The following is a 25,793-nucleotide window of genomic DNA, read 5'->3' as shown; positions in this document are numbered from 1 at the left end:
TTTTAATAAACAAAACAGTTAATTGGTCCTGGGATATATGGAAAAATAGTGATAACCAGATTATCTTCTTCTGGTATTGATTTATATCATATAATCTGCTCAAAATGAAGTCAAATTGTTTGCATGGTAATTTACAGCTAAAACTTTTCAAAACATTTGAAATAATCCTGGAAGAAATAACAGTAGTAGTAGTAATCATACAGATAGATAGGTCATAGGTTCCAGAGTTGGATAACAAAAGTCAGATGTTTGTGCTCACCTCTTACTGGAATTACTGCTAAACCAGGACGTTAACTCTATATGAGCTTTATCTAAAAAAAATTTTTTTTTAAAGCGTAGAATTATACAAAACACAGATACCTCTATGAAAACTATGAAAAATAACCATTTGCATGAGAGTTCATGGCCTCAATTCATGACTAGGAAACCATGAAGCTCTGTATCACTGTGGTGTAACAACATCTTTTTCCAACATACAGGAAGTACCTGGGGGAAATTAATTATGTCATCTGATTTGACAATGATGAGGCCAGCATGTGAGTGTTGCAATTTTCTGTGATCATTGTAGAACATGGTACTCAGTCTTTGGCCATTGACACCCTGCACACACCTCTCTGCTGACAGTTTTAGTGTTACGGATTCCAAAAAACATCCAGTTGCCCCGGGGTGACGTTTGTTCTGCAGCCTCAGCAGTATCACTGTAAGACTCCCTGCAGTGGTCAAAGCTCTTACCTCATCATAACTGTTTGATACTTATCAATGCACTTTATTTTATTCTTGGGTTTGTCGTAGCTGTAATGGTCAATAGCACGACTTTAATCTGTCACCTTTCACTTAAACGAGGTCTGTATGATGTTGCTCGTCCACACTGTTGTGCTTCCAAGATATTGATATTCTTTCCAGAGATTTGTAGTGGACGCTGCAGATTCTCTCTCAGGATTTCAGGGGTGTGAGCAGCTGCCTCAGCAGTTTTACTGCAGTATGTGTGCAGGCATCTGTGGCTGCCTGCCTGTCTCTGGGACAGTGCCTTTGTTAAAGCTCAGGGCAGAGATGGACTGTGATACTTCTTAACATGTTAAGTCATTTTGTGGGCATTTGTGATGATAATTGTGCTTCTTGTGCTTTCTTGTAATGTTTTATCTTTTCTTTTTGGCAATGTATATGTGAAATTTCTCACATTTTGTCCTTTTGTTCATCAAATATTTCAATTGATTTTGTGAACAATAATCACTAAAGGATGTAATGTCCACATAACTTGTTACATAAATAAATATAAATAAAGCAAAATGTTTTATGAAAAAAATCACACTGGTTACGTAACTTTATGCACTTCAAGGATCTCTTTGGACACGTGCAACTGTCTGACTGTTGTACTGCTCATCGTGTTTTATGCCACTTGCAAACATTGCAATATTTGCAAGTGCATTATGCTGCGGTTTCTTAATTTTATGAGCACCTGGGAGACATCATCCTCCTCTGACTCCTGCCTCTGGTATCAGTATCAACCCCACCAGCTCCATCAGTCTCCATATCTGTGTCTATCTTGTCATTTCACCACTGCAGCGGGATTAGGAAACTGCACTGAGCATGCTCACAGCAGATGCAGCCTGTGGATGGAGCAAAGTGGAGGGATGGAGAAGGAGGAGAGAGGGGAGGAGGGAGGATGTTTGAGAAGGAGCCACACAGGAGCTGCACACGGCGCTGGGCTGCTGCTTCAGCTTTGAGAACAAGGGCTGTAAAGAAAGAGTTGTCATTGACAGCACAGATGGAGCGTGAAGGTGGATTACAAATGACTGGAAGGTCAGATTGTCATCACCAAAGGGGAGAAAACATTTGATAAGGTAAAGAAAATGAAACATTTTAGTATGATGGAATGGAGTGACTGTTAAAACGGAAAAATATTTAACCCCCGGAGAAGTCCTGCTGTAATACGACAAATTTTATCACCATGCATCCTTTGATAATCACTATACTTATGTGATATAACAACATCAGAGTAGAAATGTAATTTTGTCATCTTTCTTCCACCTTTTTAAATGTGACTATAACCAATGAGTTCATCTGTCATTTTCCAGAGACTCTTGGACGGTGTGGAGATGTACGCCTTCTACTCCCTTTTGGTCTACATCTTCTACACTGTCTTCAAGAGGGAGGAGGAGGAAGCCTTGGAGGGGGCGTGTGGATCTTCCTCAGGCGTATGTCTAGCCACATCATGTCCAACCTCGGGGGTTGTCTTGTCGGGAAGAACATTTTTTTTTGCCAGGAACATGCATGCATCAGCCTATAGGCTCCCTCATAAAGGCTGTACAGATTGGTGTTTTCATTGCATGCATGCCTTTGTATGCACTGTGTAAATATTCTGTGTGTATGTATTACTGTCTGACCCTCATTAATGATGCTGTGCTCAGGAGCCAAGACCTGTTTCCATGGAAACAGGGAGCAGGAGGAGAAATGGCCACACCCCCAAAATGGGAAAAAAAGCTTGTGCTAGCCTTAGTGAATCAAGTGAGTCCTCAAATGGCTTTTCAGAGAATTTTTTTTTTAACCACAAAATAAATGTTGTATGATAGAGGTATGATGCATCTGTTGTCTTAATAGTTTCTCCTGATTGATTAATTGATATTTTGTTGTTTATGTGATGTCATCCAGGCAGTAGCAGTGACAGTGATGAGATGAGTGATGAAGATGAGGATGATGGCCCAGACATCCCAGCATGCACTCCTCTAGCTGCCTTTTTGACTTTCAAGCAGGAGGCTGAGAAGAGGAGAGCCTCCCAAGTTAATCTGGAAACAACAGGAAAGGTAGCACAAGTGTGTTATTGTTTTCACAGAACCCACCTGATGCAGGACAGCAACATAAATTCCACTTCCCGAAATAGGTGTCCTGCACTGTTACTGATCTTTGCGCGTGTGCTTCTTTACTGCACAGTTGGCAGAGTCTCCCCTGGTGGCAGTGATGTCCCACTTGCTGAGTTTTCTGGAGCAGTACTCTCACTTCCAGCAACTGCAGCAGCAGGTCGACCAGTACCGGGTCCAGCTCAAGAGGCACCGCGTCCAGCACCGCCGCCAGATGAAGGCCCTGCGAGCCTCCTACCGCCAGCGCCTCCGGGACAAGAACAGCATCATCAGCAGCCTGGAGGAGGCCATCAGCCAGCAACAGACCCCCAGCCCACTGAGCGAGGGTGAGGGAGAAGGGAAAGGGACAAAGGAAGAGGAGAAGGGGGGTGGTAAAGGGGGAGGGAAAATACGGTTCTCGAGTAATGGTTTTCCATTACCATGCAGTGGGTGTGAGGATGATGAAAAAAACAGAGAGGTTGAGGTCATGGGGTTTTTTCCAATAACCACACACACAGATTAGATGGGCTGGTGTGAAGAGTGGAGCAGCAAATTGCACAGGGGACAAAAGGTAGATTCATGACATGAGATCATCTGATGGATAGAGGGAGATGAATTAGCAGGATCATAAATAAAGAAAGCCACTCTCACATGCTGGTTATAACCCACTGGTTATGTAATATAAATGAGAAAGATTTGTGTTCTCATTTGCAGTCCAGATATATAATTTTTTTATATATAAAAATGTGAACATAATTGAGAAGGACAGAGTATTTAAAGAGAGGGGAGACAACAAATGACTTTTGAAATGTATTATTAAGGGATATGAAGTATTTCAGTTACATATTGTGGTGTTTTTTTTTTTGTCCACTTACCCAGTTCTAAAAACATGAACAAACTGCACACCTTTTAACAGAAGAACACAGTCAGCAGCAGAGGAACAGACTGATTAGATTTATAAGTGTGTTGGTGCGAGTCATTCTGCTTTTGTGATGTCACAGAGGCCCGACTAACACTGTACAGCTTCAGCTAACCTGAGAGTTTTAGATGTGTGTGTCTGCTGTGTTTCAGCTTTGACCAGATGGGTCTTTGACCTCAGAGCAGACAGGCAGACCCACCAGCGTCACTTTCTTCTCTCCGTCTCTGCTGTGCATATGTTCAGCTTGTAAACAAGCGCATAACTGCAAGAAAATGTAGGCAGATCTCTGACCTTAGGCTGACTGGTGCAGCCTTAGAAAACCACGTCAGTGTGTATGATTGCATGCATGATAACTCAAATTAGGTCTCTGTGTGTTGGCATGTTTAAGCAGAGGATGTCACGTGTACTAACAGTTGCTGGACAAAGATAGATGAGTGTGTGACGAGCGTCTTTGGTTCTTGTGTAGTGACTCTGTGACTCCCTGTCATGAATAAAACACGGCTGTTAGTGCAGTTTTATTCCCTGCAAATGCACTTACAAGGTCTGGCACATGTTAGGTGGCACGTGTAAACGTGTTGGCCTAAAAATAGCCTGAGGCTCTTTGGTGTGTTTGTTTGGTAAAGCGCAACGTGCAGGTTGAAGTGTAGTGATACCGTGCGTCTCAAATTTTGGCTGTGGTGTGATCTTTTATTCAGTGTATCATTTAAATGAATGGTTTGTGCTCTATTAGGTGGACAAAATGGAAAGTTTTACGTTTACTTTGTCGTCGTGTTTTTCAGTTGGAGGAAATCGTTTTTATGCATCATTTCACGCTGCTGTTTTAAAATTTTCAATGCTATTTCAGGGCGTCTGCAGACTTACAGAGGGCATCATGTGTACATTTATACATGATGCACAGCTGTAGCCTCTCCTCCTTCTGTTTTTTTCCTCTCTGGCACCACCACCTCTCTCCGCACCATTGTGACACAGCTGACCTCACATGGCGTGTTGATAAAATTAGCATGAAGCCCTGCTGAGGAAAATTAGAGGTGACAGAGCCTGATAAATCATTGAGGGGAGGAAAGTGATTCAAATATTGTTGGACATGATGCTCAGGTTCCTGTTGGACAATAGAGGACTTCGAGTATGTTGTTGCATCTTAGAAACTTGAATCTTGGTTCTGCACTTGAGCTAGGCTGCACATGATAAGATGGAGTAATCCCATTGAGGCCTAATGTTAACTTTCCTCCAGTGCATGGTGACTATGTGGTGCGTGAAAGAGCTTTTAAGTGCATCTTTAATGTTCATTAATGTTACACTTGCATGCAAGCTTTCACATGTGCTGTGGAAAATGCTCGTAAATCAAAAGATTACATATAGAAAACAGGTCAAAGGAAGTTCAGAGGTAATGGAGTGGAGCTATTTCTGACTGGCCTAATATGGTTACAAAGATAACTGAATATGATTATTGATGATGTTTGTTTTACTAAGCCTGATTATAATAATAACAGTTCTTCTTTTTGTCTCCCAGGTGAGTGCAGCAGTGATGCAGCGACACAAGCCGGGGTTCACAGGCTGGTGGAGTCCCTGTATGGCCTGCAGGGAGAGAGGAGTAAGCTGAGAGGAGAACTCCGTCTGCTGCACTCACAGCTGGAGCAGAAGGACAGAGACAGACACTCTCGTATACAAGCCTTTCAACAGCAGGTACACAGCTGCATGTTAGTTTGCTCCCCACCTACACCCATTTTACAAGACTGAATGCTGCCTGAAATCCTTAAATAATTGATCCAATTTGTCATTACAATATTGCCCAAAATTAATTGTAACTTTCATTAGAATTCATATTTCAAACATACCTCAAACTATTCAAGAATATCTTCATAATTGTAGTATGCCTAACAGGTTGTATGTTATTATGGATATTTGCTAAATGGAGACATCATGTAATGCTGCTGAATCTACCCGACGCTGCCGCTTTGACCAGGAGAAAAAGAATGCCAAGAATATTCTTGGTTAGATAAAAGTTACACATAAAAAAAAAAAAAGCCGTGCTACAAATGTCAATATTCTCTCAAATATTTTAACCAGATCTGTAACTGTTCCAATTTTGCACAGATTGATGAGCTCAAGAGCTGCATTGAGGAGCGTGAGGAGGAGCTGTCAAGGCTGAGAACGTCCACTGTAAGTGCTACAAACTATTGATTCAATCATTTCCCAAGTCTTGGTCACTTCCCACGTCATCAGCAACACTCCCACACAGACTTATTACAAAAATGGTGCTGTAAATACCAAGCAGCAGTCAGCTTAATGCCTTAATTCTAAATTGATGAAGAAACACTCAACTACAAGGGCAAAAATATGAGGAATTCAAAGGTAAAAGAATTTTGGTCTTGATTTATATCTGATTGTTAACTGGAACTCAGCCTTATGTTGCATTTCTTCAGGGGGCCACGGACTCAGAGAAGCGGGTGCTGTGTCTGTCAGCAGAGAACGAGAGTCTGAAACAGAGCCTGAGCGTTACCCAAGGCCTCCTGCAGCAGCTGTCAGCCATTCCCTCCCAGTCGAGCAGCATGCTCATCAAGGTGAGAGGCACCAGCCAGCAAAGCTGAGAGCTCACTGATGTGCCACTAAGACAGACATTAAGCACAGCAAACTCACTTACACGCGTAATTTACCTGTTTTTTTTTATGCCCTGTTAGGAAAACGAGAACCTCCGCAGCAGAGTGCAGCAGCTGGAGATCTCCCTGCAGCAGCGTGCTGAGCAGGTGTCACATCTGGAGCGACAGAGTGAACAGTGCGAGTGGAGAAGAGGCGAAGAGCTGAGGAAACGAGAGGACAGAGTGAGAGAGCTGCAGCTGGAGTTGGACAGAGAGAGAGGCAAGGAGCCGGTGGTGAAGGTAAATCTGATCCTTAAGGATTTATTAAATGGGTTTGAACGATGACGAGCAGCTGATGAGCTGTAAATGAAATGATAATATTGCTTTGTTGATGGATTTCAGGATGAAATTTAATAACTGGAAATACAACAATGTTTATATTTGAGGTATTTTGACAATATCTTTTTATGTTTTTGGGAGAGCATGACCCCAACTAAATGTATTTTCTCTGCCAGTATGTCACACAGACTGTGGAGGTGGAATCACCATCTACGGTTAAACAGCTGAACAAAGCCAGACAGAGGAACGAACTGCTGACCGAAAGGCTGTCCAGTCAGAATGACCGCTGCAAACAGCTGGAGGAACAGATCAGAAAGTCAGATGAATACAGCTGTAATCTGCAGCACAAGGTAACAAACAGAGGCAACAGCATTCAAAATTAGTTTTGGCATCAATTTTTATCTTTCAAATTAGCTTTTGAGTAGATATACATACAAAAATATCAATTTTGATTAGCATGAGTCATGTAACTTGTGTTTTTAGATCAGCAGCACCACGCTTGAGCTAAATTGTAAGGGGAACCATTCTACAGGCTTTTGACAATAATGCTCTATAATAATGCCTAATATCCATCAGTACAGAAATTATTCATGTTGGCTGCGGGCCATCGAGAGTCATGAAATCTGGCAACAAATTACAGGTTCTCCTCCGGATGCCATCAATTCTGATTAAAAAATAAAGAGACAGAACTGATAACATCCTAAGTAGAAAATAAAGCTCATGCTGTTCAGAGATCAGATGATCAAATGAGACTAAATGAAAAGCGGAGGGAGGATGTTTACACATTGTTGCTGCAAATTCACAACCTTGATCAATTTCCTTGACAGATGAACTAATTACAGAGTTGAACCTGCACAGATTGGAGCAGTCGAGTTGACAGACTGACAAAGTGCTGTGCTGAACCTTTTACAGATTGCAGCGTATGAGCGAGAAATCAGTAAACTGAGGGAGGAACTGCTGAAAGAGATCGGCCACTTGGAGGAGAGGAAGGAGGAGGCCGTGAAGGCTGCTGCCACCTGTTCAGCAGAACACTTTCAGAACCTGCAGGACCAGTTCTTCAGTGAGTTACACCAAGTCATTTAACCCCCTAAAAAAAGACCGAAATCTTGGTTTCTGCACACAAGAAATTTAAAGAAAAATGTCAGATTGATTTGAGTCTACATGGGTTTTTCCTTTCCAGGTTTGCAGAAGCGTCTGACAGCGCTCCCTCCGACTTTACGCTCCATGAAGACAGACTACACCAGTCTGAGGAGCCAAGTACAAAACTTTTCAGAGTTTTATGGAGTAGCTATCAATGATGCAAAAAAACAGGTACGTACTGTGACATCATTCCTCGAAACCTGTGTTAAAGGGACGGGTCGAACATCTGACCCAATCAAAAATCCTAGTAGACAGTTTTGTAAATTCTTTTGTCTTTGGCAGATTTCAGCAGCTATTAGTGAGATGTCTGAAGCCAATAAAGATCTCCTGGAGAAATATAGGAAGGAGGTTGCACTGCGCAGGAAGTACCATGAGCAGCTGGTGGAGCTCAAAGGTATAAAGAATGAAAAGATCAAATTCGCTGCAGGAAATAAAAATCTGCTTCACTGACTGAGCCTGCTGTTTTTAGGCAACATCCGCGTGCTGTGTCGCGTGAAGCCTGTGCTGAAGGAGGACCAGCACGAGGAGGGCCAGTCTGCTGTCGTGACGAATGACCCCAACAATGAGTCTTCCCTCACCGTGCTGAGCAAAGGAAAGGGTCGCATGTTTGAACTGGACAAGGTCTTCCACCCGCAGGCCACTCAGGATGAGGTACTGACAAAGACACGCATATGAAGGAAATATTATTGTAGCAAGAACTCTGACCCTTCATTTGGGTTCATCAGGTCTTTCAGGAGATTGAACCTCTTGTGACGTCCTGCATCGATGGCTACCATGTCTGTATCTTCGCATATGGACAGACGGGCTCTGGAAAAACCTACACTATGGAGGTATACGCTCTAGTTTTACAGCATGACTGGAAGCAGAGAGTGATATAAGACACTGATTATTGCAGCGCCTGTTTATATCAAAGAGTGTAAAATGCAAGCGAAGTATCCTTTGATTTCCAGGGCAGTGTGGAAAACCCAGGCATCAACCAGCGAGCCTTGAAACAACTCTTCAATGTGATTGAAGAGAGGAAGGACATGTGGTCCTACACTGTCACTGTCAGCTCTGTGGAGATCTACAATGAGGTGCTAAGGTACAGGACGCTACATTATTTTTCTTTTGACTACAAACGTCGTGCTACGGATCGCGACGGACATGACAAAGTGGGTCAAAGTTCTGCCTTTCCTCCCATTTATGTCCCGTCCTTGCGAACACATTATCCCAGGAGCGCCTTGGGGAAATTAATTCAAACTTGGCACAAACATTCACTTGGAATAGAGGACAACATTTTTGTGGTCAAAGGCCACTGTGACTCAATCAAATATGTTTGTTGCCATAACTCGTAACCAAATCCAGAGCAAAACCCAGATCTTTGAAGCATCGTCTCCTGTCATGGCTACAAATTTGTGTTCTCAGAATCAGCTTTATTAGCCAAGCATGAGAACGCATAATGATTCCTCTTCACTGCATATATCATTTATGAGTCTTGACAGATATGGATGTAAACTGCTACTCGACTGGTTGTACCGCCCCATGGCATACAACCAAGTAGCAGTGATTCCACTTTCTCTAGAAAGTGTTTTAGCTAAATAATACTGCTGGTAGATGGTCATAGTCATTCTTTGTTTTTCAGAGACCTGCTGAGTAAGGATGGCGAGAAACTGGACATAAAGATCAACCCGGACGGAACAGGACAGCTGCATGTACCGGGCCTCAGGGTCATCGAAGTTAAGAGCTTTCAGCACATTAAGAAGGTGACAGATGTTTGCCCACTTTTGTTTTTATTAACACCCACACTGAGACAGTTTAATGAATCACAGATTTGCACTGATGCCAAGTGATTTTGTGTTTATAAAGATTTTAGCCACAGCCCGAAGGAACAGGATCACCTTCGGCACTCAGATGAACCAGCACAGCTCTCGCTCCCATGCTTTGCTGTGCATCACCGTTCAGGGCACCGACCTCGCCTCCGGGTCCAAAACCACAGGTCGGTCATGCAAGCGTGTTCTCCTCCCAGAGGAGAAAGTGTCTGATGGGCTCTTTATTAATACATATTGTAAACATAAGGGGCTGAGGGCTGTAACTATTAGTCATCCAGTGATTTCAACATGCTTTACTAATCATTCACAGGCAAGCTGAACCTGGTGGACCTGGCTGGCTCGGAGAGGGTATGGAAGTCTGGTGCAGAGGGAGAGAGGCTGAAAGAGGCCCAGAATATCAACCGCTCCTTGCTGGCACTGGGAGACGTAATTCAGGCACTACGAGGTCGGCACACTCACATCCCCTTCAGGAACTCCCGCCTTACATACTTATTACAAGACTCCCTGGGCAAAGGCAGCAAAACTGTTATGGTCGTGCAGGTGAGTTTACGGATTTATTTACTTCCTGATTCACAACCCTGTGGTCATTTACAGTGAATGTCACTCATTATTCTATTTTAATTGTTCTACTATAGGTGTCTGCTCTGGAGAGTAACGTGGGAGAGACACTGTGCTCTCTTAAGTTTGCTCAGAAGGTGTGCAAGGTGGAGCTGGGTCCTGCAGCCAGGAAGATCGAATCTGGTGGAGGACAGTGTGACTGACCGCCTTGAATCACCAGGAAGTCACGAATGAATCTGTCAGATTATCACTCAACCTACCAGCCGGTCATAACGCTACCAGATCAGCAGCAATCCTACTCAAGGGCTAAATCTGTGGAGGTCTGTGTGGTACCTGAATGCCAACCCGCAATTGAAATTAAATACTAAGGATATTTGCCTCCTCTTTGCCATTTTCTGCTTCTGTTAAGTGAGAACCCTTTATCATTAGGTGATCTGCATGTAGGAGTATTTATTCTTCCACTCTGAGTGCCAAAACGTCCTCTGTCATCAATCTAAGATTTAATGCTTCTTTGAATCACTGCAACTCACTTACATTTTATGAAATACAAAAATCCAGGATATATCATTATCATCATCAGTGATCAACAGTGTTTAGAGTTGCATCATGTTTAACAAGCTTCTGGTGCCACAACATCAAAACTTGTTTTTGCAGTATTAATCTTCCCGCTATAAATGTCTGTAATTTGTGAGCGTCATCGCAGATGTGATATATTTTTGAAGGTTGTAGTGTGTAGGAGAATCTGTTCTGTGGCTAAAGTTTGGGCGATTAATCATGTCAATGACATTTGAGTCACATATTTGTGTAGTATTTGTGAATTTCAGAAGAGCAGGGACTGAATGCTCCGTTTCTCTTTAGAGCCTCGATTATTTGCCTTTTGAGAGAAGAGGAAAGCTGTTGAAGGGAACAGGTGGCCTTGTATGGAATGAACTGTGCAATATCCTCCTCCTGGAGGAGATAGTTTGGGCCCACGTGGACAGAAGATGCACTTTATTGTGAAGGAATGGGAGCATTTCAGTTTAGGTGCTTGCAATAGATAGGCTATCACTAGTGAATGTCATACCAGCTGCAGTTTATTGTTCATAAATGTTCCTCTATTTATCACCTATTGAATCAAAACTAACTTTTGACTCAAACGTAGCAAAACATTAATGTTGCAGTAACTACCATGAGTGCACAGAGGTCACTTAATGATGAGTAGAGTGAATTTTCAGATCATTTTCTGAATAAATATTATGTAATTAAAAAAAAAAGTGTCTTTTATTTTGTTGGATGCTGAGTGACAAAACATTTAGAAAACAATTAACCACAACATCCAAGGTTCAAATCCGGCATCTCATTTTCCTGTCTACAGTACCCCTTCAAGCAGAGCTTTCTATTACAGTAGAAATGTTGATATCGGACAATGTACCAAATCATTTGGGCATGAGCGCCTTGTAGAAATTTAGGATTATTATTGTGTCTCCTGATTAATTTAATACCACAATTTATATTAATATTGTGACATTAAATTAATTTAAAAAAAAATAATAATAATAATCAGGCATTTCAAAAATCCACATTATTTTACTTGATCATATAAAAAATACAACATATCGGTGGTTACAACACACCTCAATAAACCACATATACATTATGCACTACGACATATTTATATGAAATAGTACAATGAAACAAGTTATGAGGACCTGTTAGGAAACATGACTTCACTCCCTGCACGATGAAACCAGTACAATCCCAGTTAACCGATGCCGTCTCCGTTTAGTCTCCTTTGTTCTGTCCCATCATGGATTTAATCGGAGTCTCCCTCCGCCACTCCGATTGCTCCCACTGCTCCCGCCAACTCCTCCTCACTGCCTCGCAGACGATCCCCTGGACGGACACATAAAAACTCTCAGTCGACCTGACACATTCACTCACTGCATCCTTAAACCGCGAGCTTCAATTATGAGTGATGAGGGTGTCGATGCAATTTACTAAGTATCCCTTTTACCTTGAGTAAACTGTGCAACAGAACAGTACTGGCATTTGTGAATACCTGCTCACAGATAATACACTCTGCTGGCAGCAACAGAGTTACTGGCACTGCAGAGAAAATAACAATCCCTCCAGTAAATAGTAAGTAGAGCCCACTGTCATGTGTTTATTTACGTTCAAGTGCAGCTGTAATGCTCTCTGGGAGTGTACAGAGGACTGAAACCAAAATGAAAGACGTGATTGCTGCGTGTGCATGTTCACATGCCAACAATTTCATGTGATTCAATAACTCAAGCATCTTAACTGTAACCACAGTTAATTATTTTTACACAAAACATGCCTTCCTGTACTCTAAATGCTTTTAAATGATGAGTGCGAAATCTATGTCACCCACTAAAAACAAGGGAAAACTCCTCTGTCAGTGAAACCTGTTTTGCATTCTCCTGAAAAGCATATACCTATTTTTAGGATGTGGATCACACATCAGTGGAGGAATCACACCACTTATTTTATCAGACGGCTTTGAGCCTCCGGAGAGTCTGGAAGCCACAAAGCAATTAGCCTAATAATTCCCGCCCTGCTCAGGCATGGTTATCTCTGTGGCATCATGAAAATTATGTGATTAAAAAGGCAAAAACATAAAATAGGAAATACTAACGGATGAGCTCAGCGATGGCTCTCTGCGTTCTCCTCTCCAACTTCTCCAGCTTCTTTGCCACGTCACGCTTTAGATCCCTAAATTCAGAATTACAATGAAAAGACAGTCAGTACCTAAATATCTTAAAATCATACAAAGGTTTCATGCACTACACAGTTTGGAAAATGATTTTGAAAAAAGGTTTTACCAGTCTGGTTTTCTTGGGGCAAGGTTGGCCAAATCCTGAGGAGAGAAACCAGCTGAATGTGGCAACCAAAGACATTTCAATAAAAGCAAATGTTATTTGGACTGAAAGGAGCACTCACCACTTCTTCAATGATGGGCTCTGGATTAGCTGCCTCTAACTGGTCTTTTACTTTGTCTTCCACTGCAAACAAAGATTGTAGTATTCAAAGTATTCGAGTTCATGTTTACTCCACGCTTGTTTATGAGTGACGAGTACTCACCTGATGCAGGTTTGGCTTTGGGCACCTGCCTCTCCTTCAGCTCCTCATCCTCTGGAGTATAATTCCTCAGTTTCAGCTCTCTGGGTGCAAAAATACAGAAGTAATCCAAGTTTACTTTTCGTGGCAGTGAACGACCACACTGTAGAAAGTCCAGGAGGTGGCAGTGTGGGCAAATGTATTCCACCATAGATTTAAAGAGCAGAGAAGACCATCTGCCACCCCTACACAGCTGCGCATCTAATGTCTAAAGGAGGCTGGGTATAATGTGTCCCTTTATTCCTGTGAACACGTCTGATTAACATGTTCCACCTGCTCCTGGGAACAGATTTGAGGAGAGGCAGCAAAACAGCTGAGGAATGCTTTCCTTGATGTTGAATTACACTGTCTTTCATCACATCCCTACACAGAGGAATTCTTGGCAAGCTTAGCTGACATCTCTGTAGATTGTATCGAGGGTCCAGAGGCAGAGGTAAACTATTGTCTGTCCCAAGCACGGACCGAGAGAGTTATCAGCTGTTTTGGGCTTAACATGGATTTGATGTGGAGCTGCTGGGGAGGGTACACGCTCTTGATACATTCATCACAGCCCTGCTGCCAACAGACAGACCGATGCCTTGTATGGGCATGGGCAGGAATGCTAGTCATGCTCTGCTGTTGGCTGACTGAGGGCCACTCTTAGTTCACACATCTCTTTCTCTGCCTCCCGTATATCAGATCCCAAAGAGGTTACTTCAGTGGGGCGATATACCGGTCGCATCATCAAACTGAATTCTCGTGATCATTTTACTGTAAACAAAACAAACAAACAAAAAGGCACTTTATTGCATTTATCTCGGGTGAAATAAAATATTCTGAGCAATTAAAATATGGCTTTAATTGAAACATTGTTACTATAATAAATTAATATAACAACCAAAGTTAGATTAAATAAATGGTTTAAAAAAAAAAAAAAGTAGGAAGACGCAGTTACCTCGTGCAAAGTATTAAATGGCCAGAAGGCATTTCAGGGGCAACTACAAGTCATCATTCATCAGCCTTCAATGGATCATACTATGATGAAATAAACAGAAAGGCTTTGAAAAGGATGGCACAACGTGTCATCAAAAGTTCTTCCTCGGGTGTCTTGGAGCCGAGGGATCATCGGGCCGACCACATCAGTGTTAGTATCCCCAGTAACCCTCTCGCTCCCCTCATCTTCAGACACCTCTCTACAATGAACTCTGTATTAAACAGGCATAAAAATGCTCAGAAATATTCTTCTATCGCTGAGAAGCATGAACATGTTTAGCATGTTTCATTCTTTGACACCGTGAATATGCAAAACAATCTCTGGTCAAAAGGTGGTGCTAGATGATGGAGAAAAATTCCTATGTTCAATGCATGTCAGGTAAATTATTGTGACACTAGAGAAAAGTGCAAATCGGAAAAAATGGACAAAGTTTCTTCTGGGGACCAGACAGAAGGCCAAATTTTATGGCAATACACTTGTTAGATTTTGATATTTCTTTTTGAGAAAGAGGGATGTTAGGGAACTTCCGACCCACAACCTGTTGGTGTGAGACAGAAGTTCCCTAACATTACTAAAAATCATCCGAGATGGAAACAGTGATACTGAAAAACATTGTCATCTTAAGTGCTACTGTGAGCAGGACACAAAACAGGACAAACAGACTGTGCATGTATATTTTCTGCCTTCAAAGGTTTCCGTTCTTTACTGTCTCATAGTTTTATACTCCCAAACCTTTGGAGTGTGTTTACACATTTCCACTTCAAGTACGCGGTGGCATCAAAGAGAGCCTGTGATGAATTCAGAGCACTGACCCAAGTGTGGCCCTCTCAAAATGTGAGAGTGAACTGTGGTTCTTGGGGAGTATTCAAATGTTTGCACTGTTATCAAGCTACCCATCGCATTCACCACAGTAAAAATAATTGCAGACAATTATCAGCCCTTTTTATTTGCATGTGAGATTGTACACACCAACAATAATATTTCAGAGGAATCAAACTTCTTTAAAGATTAAATATGTAATGGTTCTGCTGGAAAATGTAAAAAAAAAAATGACAAGACCTTTGTTCTATATTTTGCAGAGCTGTCTTCTTAAATGATCACAAATGTTTCTGACATTGTTCAAAGTGACATCTCTAATTTCAATCAAGGTAACGATCAGTTTTTATCAGGTTGCTTGTCAATGGCATTATATCTACTTTACCCCCCCCCCCCCCCTTCAAACTGTAGCCACGATGGTTTGGCACGCACTAGCTATCGGGAGATGTCTAACTGCAGCAGCAAACAATTAGGTTTCCATGGTGAGGAACAGCACTTCTAATTCTTTAAGTTTTGTTTCCGTCATGTCAAATAAACTACATTTATTTCATGTACCATTATCACTGGAGGAGGCAGAGGAATAATTAACATAAGACACACGAGTAGGAGAGAGGACAGCGAGGAGAGAGAGAGAGAGAGAGAGAGAGAGAGAGAGAGAGAGAGAGAGAGAGAGAGAGAGAGAAGCCATCCCTAAATGCGAAGCTACAGATTTACTTTTGTCTGCAATAGTGGTTGTTTATCAATTAAGACAACAACTCCCATGATCCCACGCTTCTCCACAGCATCATCAAAATCCATCTTCTGTTATTGCTTTGACAGAGTGGCAGAAATTACATACTGCGCTTTTAATCTTATTTCCTACAGTATTTCAAAGAATTTGAAAGTTACTTACCTATCTGAAAAAACAACAGCAGCCCTAACAACACCTAACAAGATGTAACATGAAAAGCTCCATGATCTGGTTGGTGCCTTTGATGGAGTAGGCTTGAATGGAATGTATGACAGCACACAGGGAGCTGGAAACTTTCTGGACATGATCCATTTATTTTGATTATGTGGAGCTTCCTGTAATTTAAATGGGACTAACCTTGAGACAAACATTTGGATTTGTTTTACGCTTCCATGCTTTGGTTTGGCAATCTGATCTCCTCTGAAATTTTAATGTCAATCATGAGATACATTACACTCCCACACTGCTACAGGTGAGTGTCCTGACTTGGCAAAACACAGATCAAAATACCCAGAACACATTCGACCTCGATTCCCTCTCTCTCTTTGGTTTAATGTCTAAACTGGGCTCTTAACCCTGCAGCTATTTTCATTTTCATGAGAGAGATCTGTCCTGTTGGACTGGAGGAAACACAAGGGCACTCCCTTTGTGCCGTCAGTGCACAGTCATTAAATATAAACAATGGAAAAGAGGTCCTGTAGGACAGGAAAGATGGCTGCTCCCTCCTACCAACGAACACGCAATGTGGAGTAAGCTGCAAGATATTTGAGCAGCTAACAGCACGAGGCTGTGATCCAGCCCAGTGTAAAAACTGCATCTCACAACCTGCACTGGTGTTTAGATAAAGGCCAGATAAAGGCTCTGATAATGTATTTCCACGTTAGTTTCAGTTCCGTTTGCATAGCTTCAAAGCTTCCAACCACAGGGGGCAAGCAATAGTGAGCAACGACTGCGGAAATGTTTTTATAAAAAAAAAAAATATTCAACAAAATACAAACAAATTACATTTGTGGGATATGAAGGGAACCCACCTGTGCTTCTCCTCAGTAGTCTCCTCTAGTGCAGCTTTTTTGTTCTCTGGCTCTCCATCTTCCTCATCTTGCCCCTGGAAGAATATCAGCACACAATCATTAATTACTTGAATATAGTATTTGGTATTCTCACAGTAAAAACAGCACTGTTAAATCTATGGACTGGCATTAGTAAACACTAAACTGAATTCTGTCCCAATATATCACTCAAATTAAATACTGAGAAATCATTAAAAACTCAAAACTTATTTCAGATTATGTTTATGGCTTTTAATACTTATTATATAGTTTTCATGAAGGAGAGTGAAAGGAAGTGTGGTGGTGGGGAAGACGTGGGGTTTTTTTTTCAGGAAAAGGTATGCATCAGGTCATTGTGGATCTGGTGCAATAAAGACACTTGGCTAACATTTGAATAGACACACAAAAACTATCGGCTTGTTTTGTTCCATCATTTGGGAGTCAAATAACACATTTACATTTCAGACACTGGCCAGTTTAGGAGCTGCAGTTTGGGAATTTTGAGAACTGGGTTTAATAAATTAGAAAAATAAGACCAGTAGTTTCTAGCTGTAATAATAAAAGAGCCGAACATGTTACCTGTACCTTACCCTAACAATGGAAATAGAATTGCAGAAATTCAGAAAATAATATTGGCCCACAGTCAAAAGTTGTAACAAAGGATATCGAACCCCTCCCTGCTTGCATTTTCCTAAAGAGGCTTCCTGTCCATCTGCTCGAACAATTCAGGGTATTGACTCATTCTTGAAGTGCAGCACAAAAAGAAAACAACTTCAGACTTAAGGAATGTTAACATTCGTTTATCAAACATTGCTAGCAAAGCTCGTACGCGTCTGTTCAAAACCCTCAAAGAGAAAACCATTCTGATCTAACTGCCAAAACAAGTGGCATGCACATTGAACAGGGTTTCCTGTCGCAAGAATTCACATCCAGAACACAAAGACTGTCACAGTGGAGCTGAATGATTGCGTAATGTCTAAACGGTCTGACAGCAGACAGCAGACCGCCTGAGGAACAGCTGAAAACTGCTCTCAGAGCTGTAGTTCAAGAGGCAACGAGTGAGTTCGGATTCAATTTTATCCTGCACAATTATCATGTCCAAAATGATCTGAGTAAACAGAATTCCTCCTTATAATAAATGATGAAATTTAATTTGTTACACATACCTTCAACTTAACTGCACAGTGTGTGGTATGACCACAGGAAGTGCTCTTCTCGTGTGTTTGGTGGTGAATGCAAGACTTTTTTTTTTTTTTTTACAGATTCTAAAAGATTTTTTTCAGCACGTTTCATGAAACTGAATTATCGGCATATTTTTTTCTCAAACCCTCTTTACAACAGCAAAAGTCATGTTTTCTCCGACTAATGTTTTTCTTCCACCGTAATGCGAAGCTACTGCATTTCAAGATCAAAGTAAATGACTGTGCAAATGTTGCCCAGCTGAACACAAAAATATCAAATTTCTTGAACTGCCATCACTTATTAAAGATGAATTTCTTCATCGACATAACAAAAATGTTTATTTCTTTGGGTTTGTTAGGTTTCTTGTGAGCTTTTGAAAAATTCCAGACGTTAAACATGTTGTTGTACATTCAGCTGTGGACAGACATGTTGCAGAGAGCACCTGAAATCCCGCAATTTAATGCACCGAATTTGTGGAAGAAACAAAAGCAAAAAAAAGCTGAAACATTCCTCAAACAACACCTGTTCTCATGGAGATCTTACATATCTGGTTAATAATGAAGAAACACTGAACAAAAGACGAACGTGAGACAAAAGTAATATGATTCTTGGCACAGTGAGACACTGAGATCCTTCAACAAAAACAACAAAAGGAGACAGAGAAGATCAGTATATGTCAATGGCTGCCTCCACCTGTCTCATCCTGTACCTGTTTCTTGTCTGCTGGCATCAAATGATCATGAAGCCAGCTGATGATGACTGAAGCTGCTCATATTGAGCCCAAAAATGCGGTTTTCATTGTCGTAGCAGATTAAAACAGAGTTACAAACATTGCGCAAGGTGAAACTTGTGCCATTGGGCTTCTGTAAAAACCAGTTCACGAATAAACAGGTTCACTGTTTTAACTAAACTTGAACAAAGACATTAACCTGAATACTTGACGGGGTTACATTAAGCAGCTTTGAAAATTAGCACACGCAGAAATAATAGGCTAACTACAACAACAAAGGCACAGAAGCAAGTAAACATTGAACTTAACTAGATCTGAATTAAATATCTAAACTTAAATCCCCTGAACGCACAACAAAGCCACGAGCCTGATCCGACTTGCTTAATGAACGTGCTGACGTTAGCTACAAGCTAACTCGGCTAACTTCTCCTCACCAGCAGAGCGACTTCGTTTTCTTGGCGGCGTGTTACATTTATCAGAAACTGGACAACGGCAGACAAGAAACTTACATGAAGTTGTTTAACTCTGAGCGCTTTTAGCCTCTCTTTTCTCTTCAGAGCCTGCTCCTGCAGCGACCCAACATTTTTTTCCATGTTTACACGCCGCTCGATTGAATCTGAAGTCCATTAGCGGTCCTGAATGAGGACGTAAAGACGTTCATCGAGCACATCGATCGCAGTGGCCTGTTGCTTGATCATGTGATTTTGTTGTGTTTTGTTGACATTTTTTTTTCCAGCTCAATAACTGGACTGATTGACTGTAAAACATTATTGTTTAAAAACATAGTTCCTATTTAGGATAATGAGATTTTCAAAAATATATAGGCATATAGGCTAAGCTTAAGAAGGGGTTTTATGTTGGATGTAATGGCACACGAAGCAATCCTTGAATTGATTGAACTTGAGTAACGTACAAACTATTTGTTCAAAACGCCTATTTAACCCTGCTTATAGTCTATTAACATGCCTATACATTATAACTAAATGAACATCACTCATAGGACAGACTGGTACACTGTCCCGCCTGCTGATGGTCACACTGTCCGGCCCTGCTTGGGAATGTAGGCCATTCCCATGGTAATACAGCTGCCTTGAGCTTCACTGTGTCCATCCTCGTAATGGTCAGCATCAGTGTATGCCAACACAAACCTGGTTGTGCTGTAGATGTTCTTAAGGTGATGATCATCAAAGGATGACACCTACAAATTAATAATATAGCCGCATGTATGTTAGTGGCCTGAACTCCTAATACAGATAGTAGTAGTAGTAGTAGTAACACAGATAGGAAAAAATAGGCTATCTATATATTGTAAACTATCCTCTCAATGTAGTCTAACACTACCAAGTCCAGAGATAACGGGCCTTTTTAAAGTTTTGCACGATACTGGGAAAAGGACTTGTTACGTGATAGTTAACAAGTAAACATCTGATAAACTCCAAAAATATGATGCACAGGAGTCTGAAAAAAAAATCACCGAACTAGATAGAATTGCACACATAAACCTGTTTTATTTAGATGTATGTTTTAAATTAAAACAATAACAACTGTTTATAGCCTACTGACCTGATATGTCTTATGCAACAATAATAAGGATTTTTGAAGGATTGGATTTTATGTGAAGTGTGTTATTATTCTGAGATAAATGTAGGCTTAGTTGCTGTCCCAAACTAGGTTTACAATACAAACATCCAGATACGTGATATAGGGGCATGCATTTTCTAATCAACTTCTCAGAAAGAGACCATCCTTCATAATTACCTTTTACACTTGTGCACATTTTACTACTCAGAATTGGAGGAATATTTTGAATGCAAGACTTTATATCAGTATCATTCTGTGTAAGGCTCCTTACGTTCTCACTCGGATTGCAATAAAACGGTGTGCAAGAACATGCTAAGGCATAAGAGGAACCTTGAGAGTCTGCAGTTCACTATTTGTGTCTGAAGACACACTATTTGTGTGTCTTTATGCTATCAGTAGTGAATCCTGCTGCTGTGCAAAATTAGTTTCATTCTCAGTCTGCAGATGTTAAATGTTTTTGATTATATTTTATTGTATCTTTTTATATTATTATTTTATGATTTATTTTTTTTAAATATATATTTTCTATTATCTTTATACATCATCTCATGTTGCAGCATTTAGAATCATTTTGTGTTTCATTTGTTTATTTTACTTTTAGAAAAGCATATTTGACCATGTCAATATACATTCATCACTTGTGTCAGCCAGAAGAGGCTGCGTTTATTTGTGTGTGTGCCTTTAAGAATATCAGCCTACCTGTAAGCATGATCATCAGTCAACTCTGCACTGCATTTCTTGTCTTGTTATAGAGTCAGTCAGGAGTTGATGATAATTTGCTGTCGCTCATAGCACATCATGCAGGACTGCACACCTTTACTGACTGAATCTATTTGGGCAGCGGAGTAATTTCTTGGTCTTGAGCGGATGGCATCTTTTGCTTCCGTGGGAACTCTCTCCAACAGAAAACGTACAGCAACTAGCTCGCTCTAAATGCGGACATTGGTGTGTCTCTAGACATGCATTTCCACGCATTTTTGTTCCTGGCTTTACAGTTTCGCCAGTGATCGCACCGTGGCCACATTCTCGTCGGTATGTTTCGCCTGTTCGTGTCACTCTGAGAACTTTGCGTATCCAGGCTGGGAGCACTTTTTCATTTGGATTATTCTACTGCGCCTGAATTTGCCGGAATGGTTCGCAGGAGCGCGCCGCGTCCTCCTGCCTTTGGGAAACAACTTCAGACATCCCTGGCTTTGACCATTTGCTCACCACTTTCATGATTTTATAAAACGAAAACCAGGGAGATCATGAACAACCACAAGGGCGGCGGAATGGCATCGAAAGAAAAGCTGCATGAGCTGTGGATGTTATATTACACGAAGGTGAGTGCAAGTGCGGAAGAGCTGAGGGTGACACCTGTTGTTGACACAGGTCTGAACTTTATAACACGACCCGGTCAATACAAACACGATCAGTCGGTGTGATATGTGCTGCATTGACGCTGTTAACACACGTGTATGGGGGGGGGGGGGGGGGGGGGGGGGGGGGGGGGGGGGGGGGGGGGGGGGGGGGGGGGGGGGGGGGGGGGGGGGGGGGGGGGGGGGGGGGGGGGGGGGGGGGGGGGGGGGGGGGGGGGGGGGGGGGGGGGGGGGGGGGGGGGGGGGGGGGGGGGGGGGGGGGGGGGGGGGGGGGGGGGGGGGGGGGGGGGGGGGGGGGGGGGGGGGGGGGGGGGGGGGGGGGGGGGGGGGGGATGTATGTGTGTGTGTGTGTGTCTGTCCCATGTCTTTGGTCTTAAATCGTGGTTATATGAGGAAGTCGCCTCTTTTTGCCTGGTTGTAGTAGCGGTTTATTTACCTAGTGGTTGAGGCTGCTTTGTGCAGACTAAAGAAGAATATCATCTCATATCGACTACGTCTCTGAGCCTTTTCACCTTTTAAAAGCAATTACTAAAACTGGTATTTAAAGCCGAAAAACGCACTTATTGTATTGCGTTAGATCCTGTACCTGCGACGCAGGTATCAGAGGTTACTTCCTGTTCCTGTTCAGCTCTCTTCCTTACTTAAAGCGTGTGCTTTTAAACCACGATGGGATACATATGTTATTGTTAAAATATTATATAAATAGCATTACTGTATTTCTCTGCGGTGCTGTAAAAACCTCACTTAATTTTGCTCTATCTTGAATTGAGTGCTAGACTGTTTTGTGTGGTAGTTTGGACTCAAATGTTGCTCCGTGTGTGTGTGTGTGTGTGTGTGTGTGTGTGTGTGTGTGTGTGTGTGTGTGTGTGTGTGTGTGTGTGTGTGTGTGTGTGTGTGACTGCAGCTTAATTCTCTGGATGGTCATTAAAGTGTAATGTCTTGGTAATACGAATGAAAACAAATTAACAGTAAAAGATAACATGCTTTCATTTCACATCTCTTCTTGAAGGACAAAGACAGTCTGGCTGTGAATAAATTATTATTATTTAATGTGATTGCAATCTGCTCCCATGCCTGAGGACAGAGAAAACAAAAGGAGACTTCTTTCCAAGTTTGCATGCACTGTATGATCACTGCAGGCAGAAAGACTCCCCTCTTATCATCACAGCAGATCTAAAAGGGCTGCTCTTTTGACAATGATAAAGACTTCCACATTGTTCATTCTCTATCTCACTGAATGTTGTTTTAATTCTACTACTAAATGTAGTCCCAATCTGGGGAAACACCCGAAGACTTTAAAGAGGGGAGAAATCAAAAAGTGGAAAAACTGAAAAAAATTCCCATAATGCATCAGCAGTAAATGTGTGAGTAAAAGTGTATTGCCTCTGGCATCATTTATCAAAGTGGTCATTGTGGTCAGTTTGGGCATATCACAGAGGAAGCGTGTTTTTAATCCACCCTATTACTTTTCCTCTGGGCTGCTACTGCTGCACACAACAGTAGATTAACCACTCTGGTTATTTGGAGGGGTTAACCTGAATTTGGCTGTGACAGCTGTCTAGCATCTCTATGAGACCACTTCCTTATTAAGCTGCCTCTTTGCGCTCTGTCACTTCTCTTCAGTTGTCCTCGAGGCTAAAGGAATTAGGTTTATAATAGTCTTCCTTTGACTTTGAGAATGACACATTTCAGAACATTCTTGGAAGCAGATTTTGCATGTGTGCAAATTACATTCCCCATTGCAAGTTTGCGATGAGGAATATCAGAGGACAGGGATTTAATTGAGCCTAAATTTCACCACCTTCAGTGACTAAGAGGAACACAACAGGTTGTGGGAAGGCGGCGGAACCACTTGAAAAAACAACCACCTGCCTCTCCCATACACTACACCTGCCTCTCCCATAGTCTCCACCATGCCTTTGTTATCTGCCTGTCCATCAAGTTTGCACAGACAATATCATTTTTTAGCTGGACACATCCCACCTCTGACTCACAGACTTCATTTTCTGATGTGTCACACACACCAAGGAAAGTTCTGATAATTGCAAATCACTGGACAGGATAACTGAAAGCTTCTTCTTTTTTTTTTTTTTTTTTTTTTAAAGCTGTACAGGTCTCAGTTTGAATCTAAAAGTATTTCAGCCTTATGTGTCCCCGTTGATGACTAATATAGTTGTTCGATTTGTTTTGTACATTTCTTAGTTTAGAATTATTGTGCATTTGTCAGCCCCTTCATCCATCCTGACAGCACCAGGATTTGTTCACTTACATTTTTTGCAAACATATTGTTGTACTCTGAGATTTTACATTGTATAGTAAAGTTGTGATGATCCTTAACATTTGATTCCAACATGCTCAAGTATATACAGTGTCTCAATCATCATTCTGTATGCAATAAAAAAAAAAGAAGCCCAACTTGCTCAGGCTTGTCATTGATAAAGCAGCTCAGCTTCCTCCGATTGTGCAAGAAATCACACACCCCTTGCAAGACTTCTTAGATCAGAGACCGCTGTGGAATGTTTAAAAGTCATTGTGATACAGAAGTTGTCCTCAAGTTGCTGCAAAATAAGACACTTTCTGTGCAATTGGCTAAACAAACAGGCAGGTAATCTTTTTCTTAATAACCCCAGGTAAAATGTGAACCAGAGAGTTATAACAGATAAATTGTACTTTGTGGATGCGTTCATATCATTAATAGCATTTTATTCCTTCACATAGTAGATCAATAAAGAACTGTACTGGCAATGTAAAGACACAATGCTTACCCACTAAATGGTTCTTGATTTTGCAGTTGTAAATATGTCAAGAGTCATGCTCTGTACCTCATACATGAGATGGGACATGTCCACATCTTTGATCTTCTGGGATTAAAACCATCTTTAGTAGCAGTATTTCAGGGTTCCGTATCTCATATCTGAGAATGTTTCTCATAAACTGCTTATGGCTCACAGGTATGGACGCACACAGTCTGATCTAATCACTGAGTAACATAACTAGTCAGATTGTGTCTGACGAAACATGTTTGTTCTCCCCCCCAGTCATAATTCATTAATTCATCATTTTTGTTTGATTTTTCATCACATCTCTAGAGCGCTATGGCTGCAGTTAATGGTTCTATTCTTCACTGATGATTTTGACAATAAATTTTCCAATTGATTAGTTGGTAGCTTTTAAAAAAAAAAAAAAAGTTGGTAATAAGACACCAGAGCCTAAAGTCTGCTTTGTCCAATTACCCAAAACCCCTTCATATTTTAGAAGCAGGAAGATTTTATTTTTAATTTTTACTGAATGTTATTAACAAATTAATGTTAAACTCATTATTTCTTAATTAATTAATGAATTATGATTCCATTAACAGAATTAATTCAACTTACAATGGTTGTTTGAGCACTTAAATTAAGTCAGTTTTTAGAAAAACAGTATCTGGTATGAGGTTTATTTTTTTGCAAAAGCATCATGGAATATTCAGGTAGAACTGAGTCAATCAACTAAATTGTTTTGTTGGTTCACAGAAAATGAATCAGCAGCTGCTTTGATAGTTGTTAAAGTCAATTTTATCAAACAATATCTAGTTCCAGCTTTTCAGTTGTGAGAATTTGTTTTTTCTATATCTTGTTTGAAAGTGAATCAATAATGTGGGGATTTGGACTGTTAATCAGTAAAAAAAAAAAGCTATTTGAGGATGGCAACTTTTTGCAATTTCTTTTGAACCTGATTAGACCAAATAGTTACAATGGTTTCATTTAATCTGAAAAATATTTGGTCACTTAATTGGTTGTGAAAATGTTTGGTTGCAGCTTGACATTCAGGCTGCTCTTTAGTAAGCAGGATAGCCGCTATAAGATATCAGACCCAAGACATACGAAAACTACAGACCTTCCAGGTGTTATAATTCTGTGGGGAATGTAGAAACGAAGAGGCATAATTTTTATTCACTAAAGATCAGTGTGGGCACAGTTAGATATGCTGGCAGAGAAATAGTGTGTGATTATCGTGTGATTTTTAGCTTGAGTAACTAATTAGAGAGGTTGAGCTGGACTACAGTGACAACCTGAATACTACCCATCAACACAGATGTGAAAC

General features: G+C 41.2%; 3 protein-coding genes across 4 annotated transcripts in view; 2 read left to right on the top strand and 1 right to left on the bottom strand.

The window, feature by feature from the left end:
* The first annotated feature begins 1,657 nt into the window (after window positions 1-1,657).
* LOC138619548 (kinesin-like protein KIFC3) lies at window positions 1,658-11,427 on the top strand. Its single transcript, XM_069696108.1, has 20 exons — window positions 1,658-1,841; window positions 2,076-2,195; window positions 2,409-2,505; window positions 2,650-2,801; window positions 2,929-3,181; window positions 5,264-5,436; window positions 5,848-5,913; window positions 6,177-6,314; window positions 6,432-6,629; window positions 6,845-7,018; window positions 7,581-7,728; window positions 7,849-7,979; window positions 8,091-8,202; window positions 8,278-8,459; window positions 8,534-8,638; window positions 8,759-8,889; window positions 9,430-9,550; window positions 9,654-9,783; window positions 9,927-10,156; window positions 10,252-11,427. The coding sequence occupies exons 2-20, from the start codon at window positions 2,097-2,099 to the stop codon at window positions 10,375-10,377; spliced, it is 2,766 nt and encodes a 921-aa protein (XP_069552209.1). The 5' UTR covers window positions 1,658-1,841; window positions 2,076-2,096; the 3' UTR covers window positions 10,378-11,427.
* ccdc12 (coiled-coil domain containing 12) lies at window positions 11,420-19,403 on the bottom strand. Its single transcript, XM_069696109.1, has 7 exons — window positions 19,281-19,403; window positions 16,842-16,915; window positions 13,256-13,335; window positions 13,115-13,176; window positions 12,997-13,031; window positions 12,810-12,886; window positions 11,420-12,046 (listed from the first exon to the last, which is right to left on the bottom strand). Exons 1-7 carry the CDS (start codon window positions 19,362-19,364, stop codon window positions 11,967-11,969), a joined length of 492 nt encoding a protein of 163 aa, XP_069552210.1. The 5' UTR covers window positions 19,365-19,403; the 3' UTR covers window positions 11,420-11,966.
* A 1,706-nt stretch (window positions 19,404-21,109) lies between these two features.
* The window catches only part of nbeal2 (neurobeachin-like 2), a 36,447-nt gene continuing 31,763 nt past the window's right edge, over window positions 21,110-25,793 (top strand). For both annotated transcript variants that reach the window (XM_069696107.1, XM_069696106.1), the window contains exon 1: window positions 21,110-21,674. In XM_069696107.1, the coding sequence (XP_069552208.1) occupies window positions 21,600-21,674 (75 nt within the window). In that variant the 5' untranslated portion in view covers window positions 21,110-21,599. The remainder of the gene's footprint in view (window positions 21,675-25,793) is intronic.

Source organism: Brachyistius frenatus, unplaced genomic scaffold (assembly GCF_029030835.1).
Source record: "Brachyistius frenatus isolate BFR_SWC_R1_liver_20210118 unplaced genomic scaffold, ASM2903083v1 Contig_20, whole genome shotgun sequence".
NCBI lineage: Eukaryota > Metazoa > Chordata > Actinopteri > Embiotocidae > Brachyistius > Brachyistius frenatus.
The sequence above is the reverse complement of the archived record's forward strand: the minus strand, read 5'-3'. Positions and strand labels throughout refer to the sequence as shown.

Excerpts from the sequence above, each read along its gene's own strand:
- LOC138619548 (XM_069696108.1), top strand. The coding sequence starts at position 2,097 with ATGTACGCCTTCTACTCCCTTTTGGTCTACATCTTCTACACTGTCTTC. Across the intron at positions 5,914-6,176 it reads CAAGGCTGAGAACGTCCACT|GGGGCCACGGACTCAGAGAA; the intron begins GTAAGTGCTACA and ends GCATTTCTTCAG. Across the intron at positions 7,019-7,580 it reads GCTGTAATCTGCAGCACAAG|ATTGCAGCGTATGAGCGAGA; the intron begins GTAACAAACAGA and ends AACCTTTTACAG.
- ccdc12 (XM_069696109.1), bottom strand. The coding sequence starts at position 19,364 with ATGGAAAAAAATGTTGGGTCGCTGCAGGAGCAGGCTCTGAAGAGAAAA. Across the intron at positions 13,032-13,114 it reads AGCCCATCATTGAAGAAGTG|GATTTGGCCAACCTTGCCCC; the intron begins GTGAGTGCTCCT and ends TTCTCTCCTCAG. Across the intron at positions 12,887-12,996 it reads GCCCCAAGAAAACCAGACTG|GGATCTAAAGCGTGACGTGG; the intron begins GTAAAACCTTTT and ends TTCTGAATTTAG.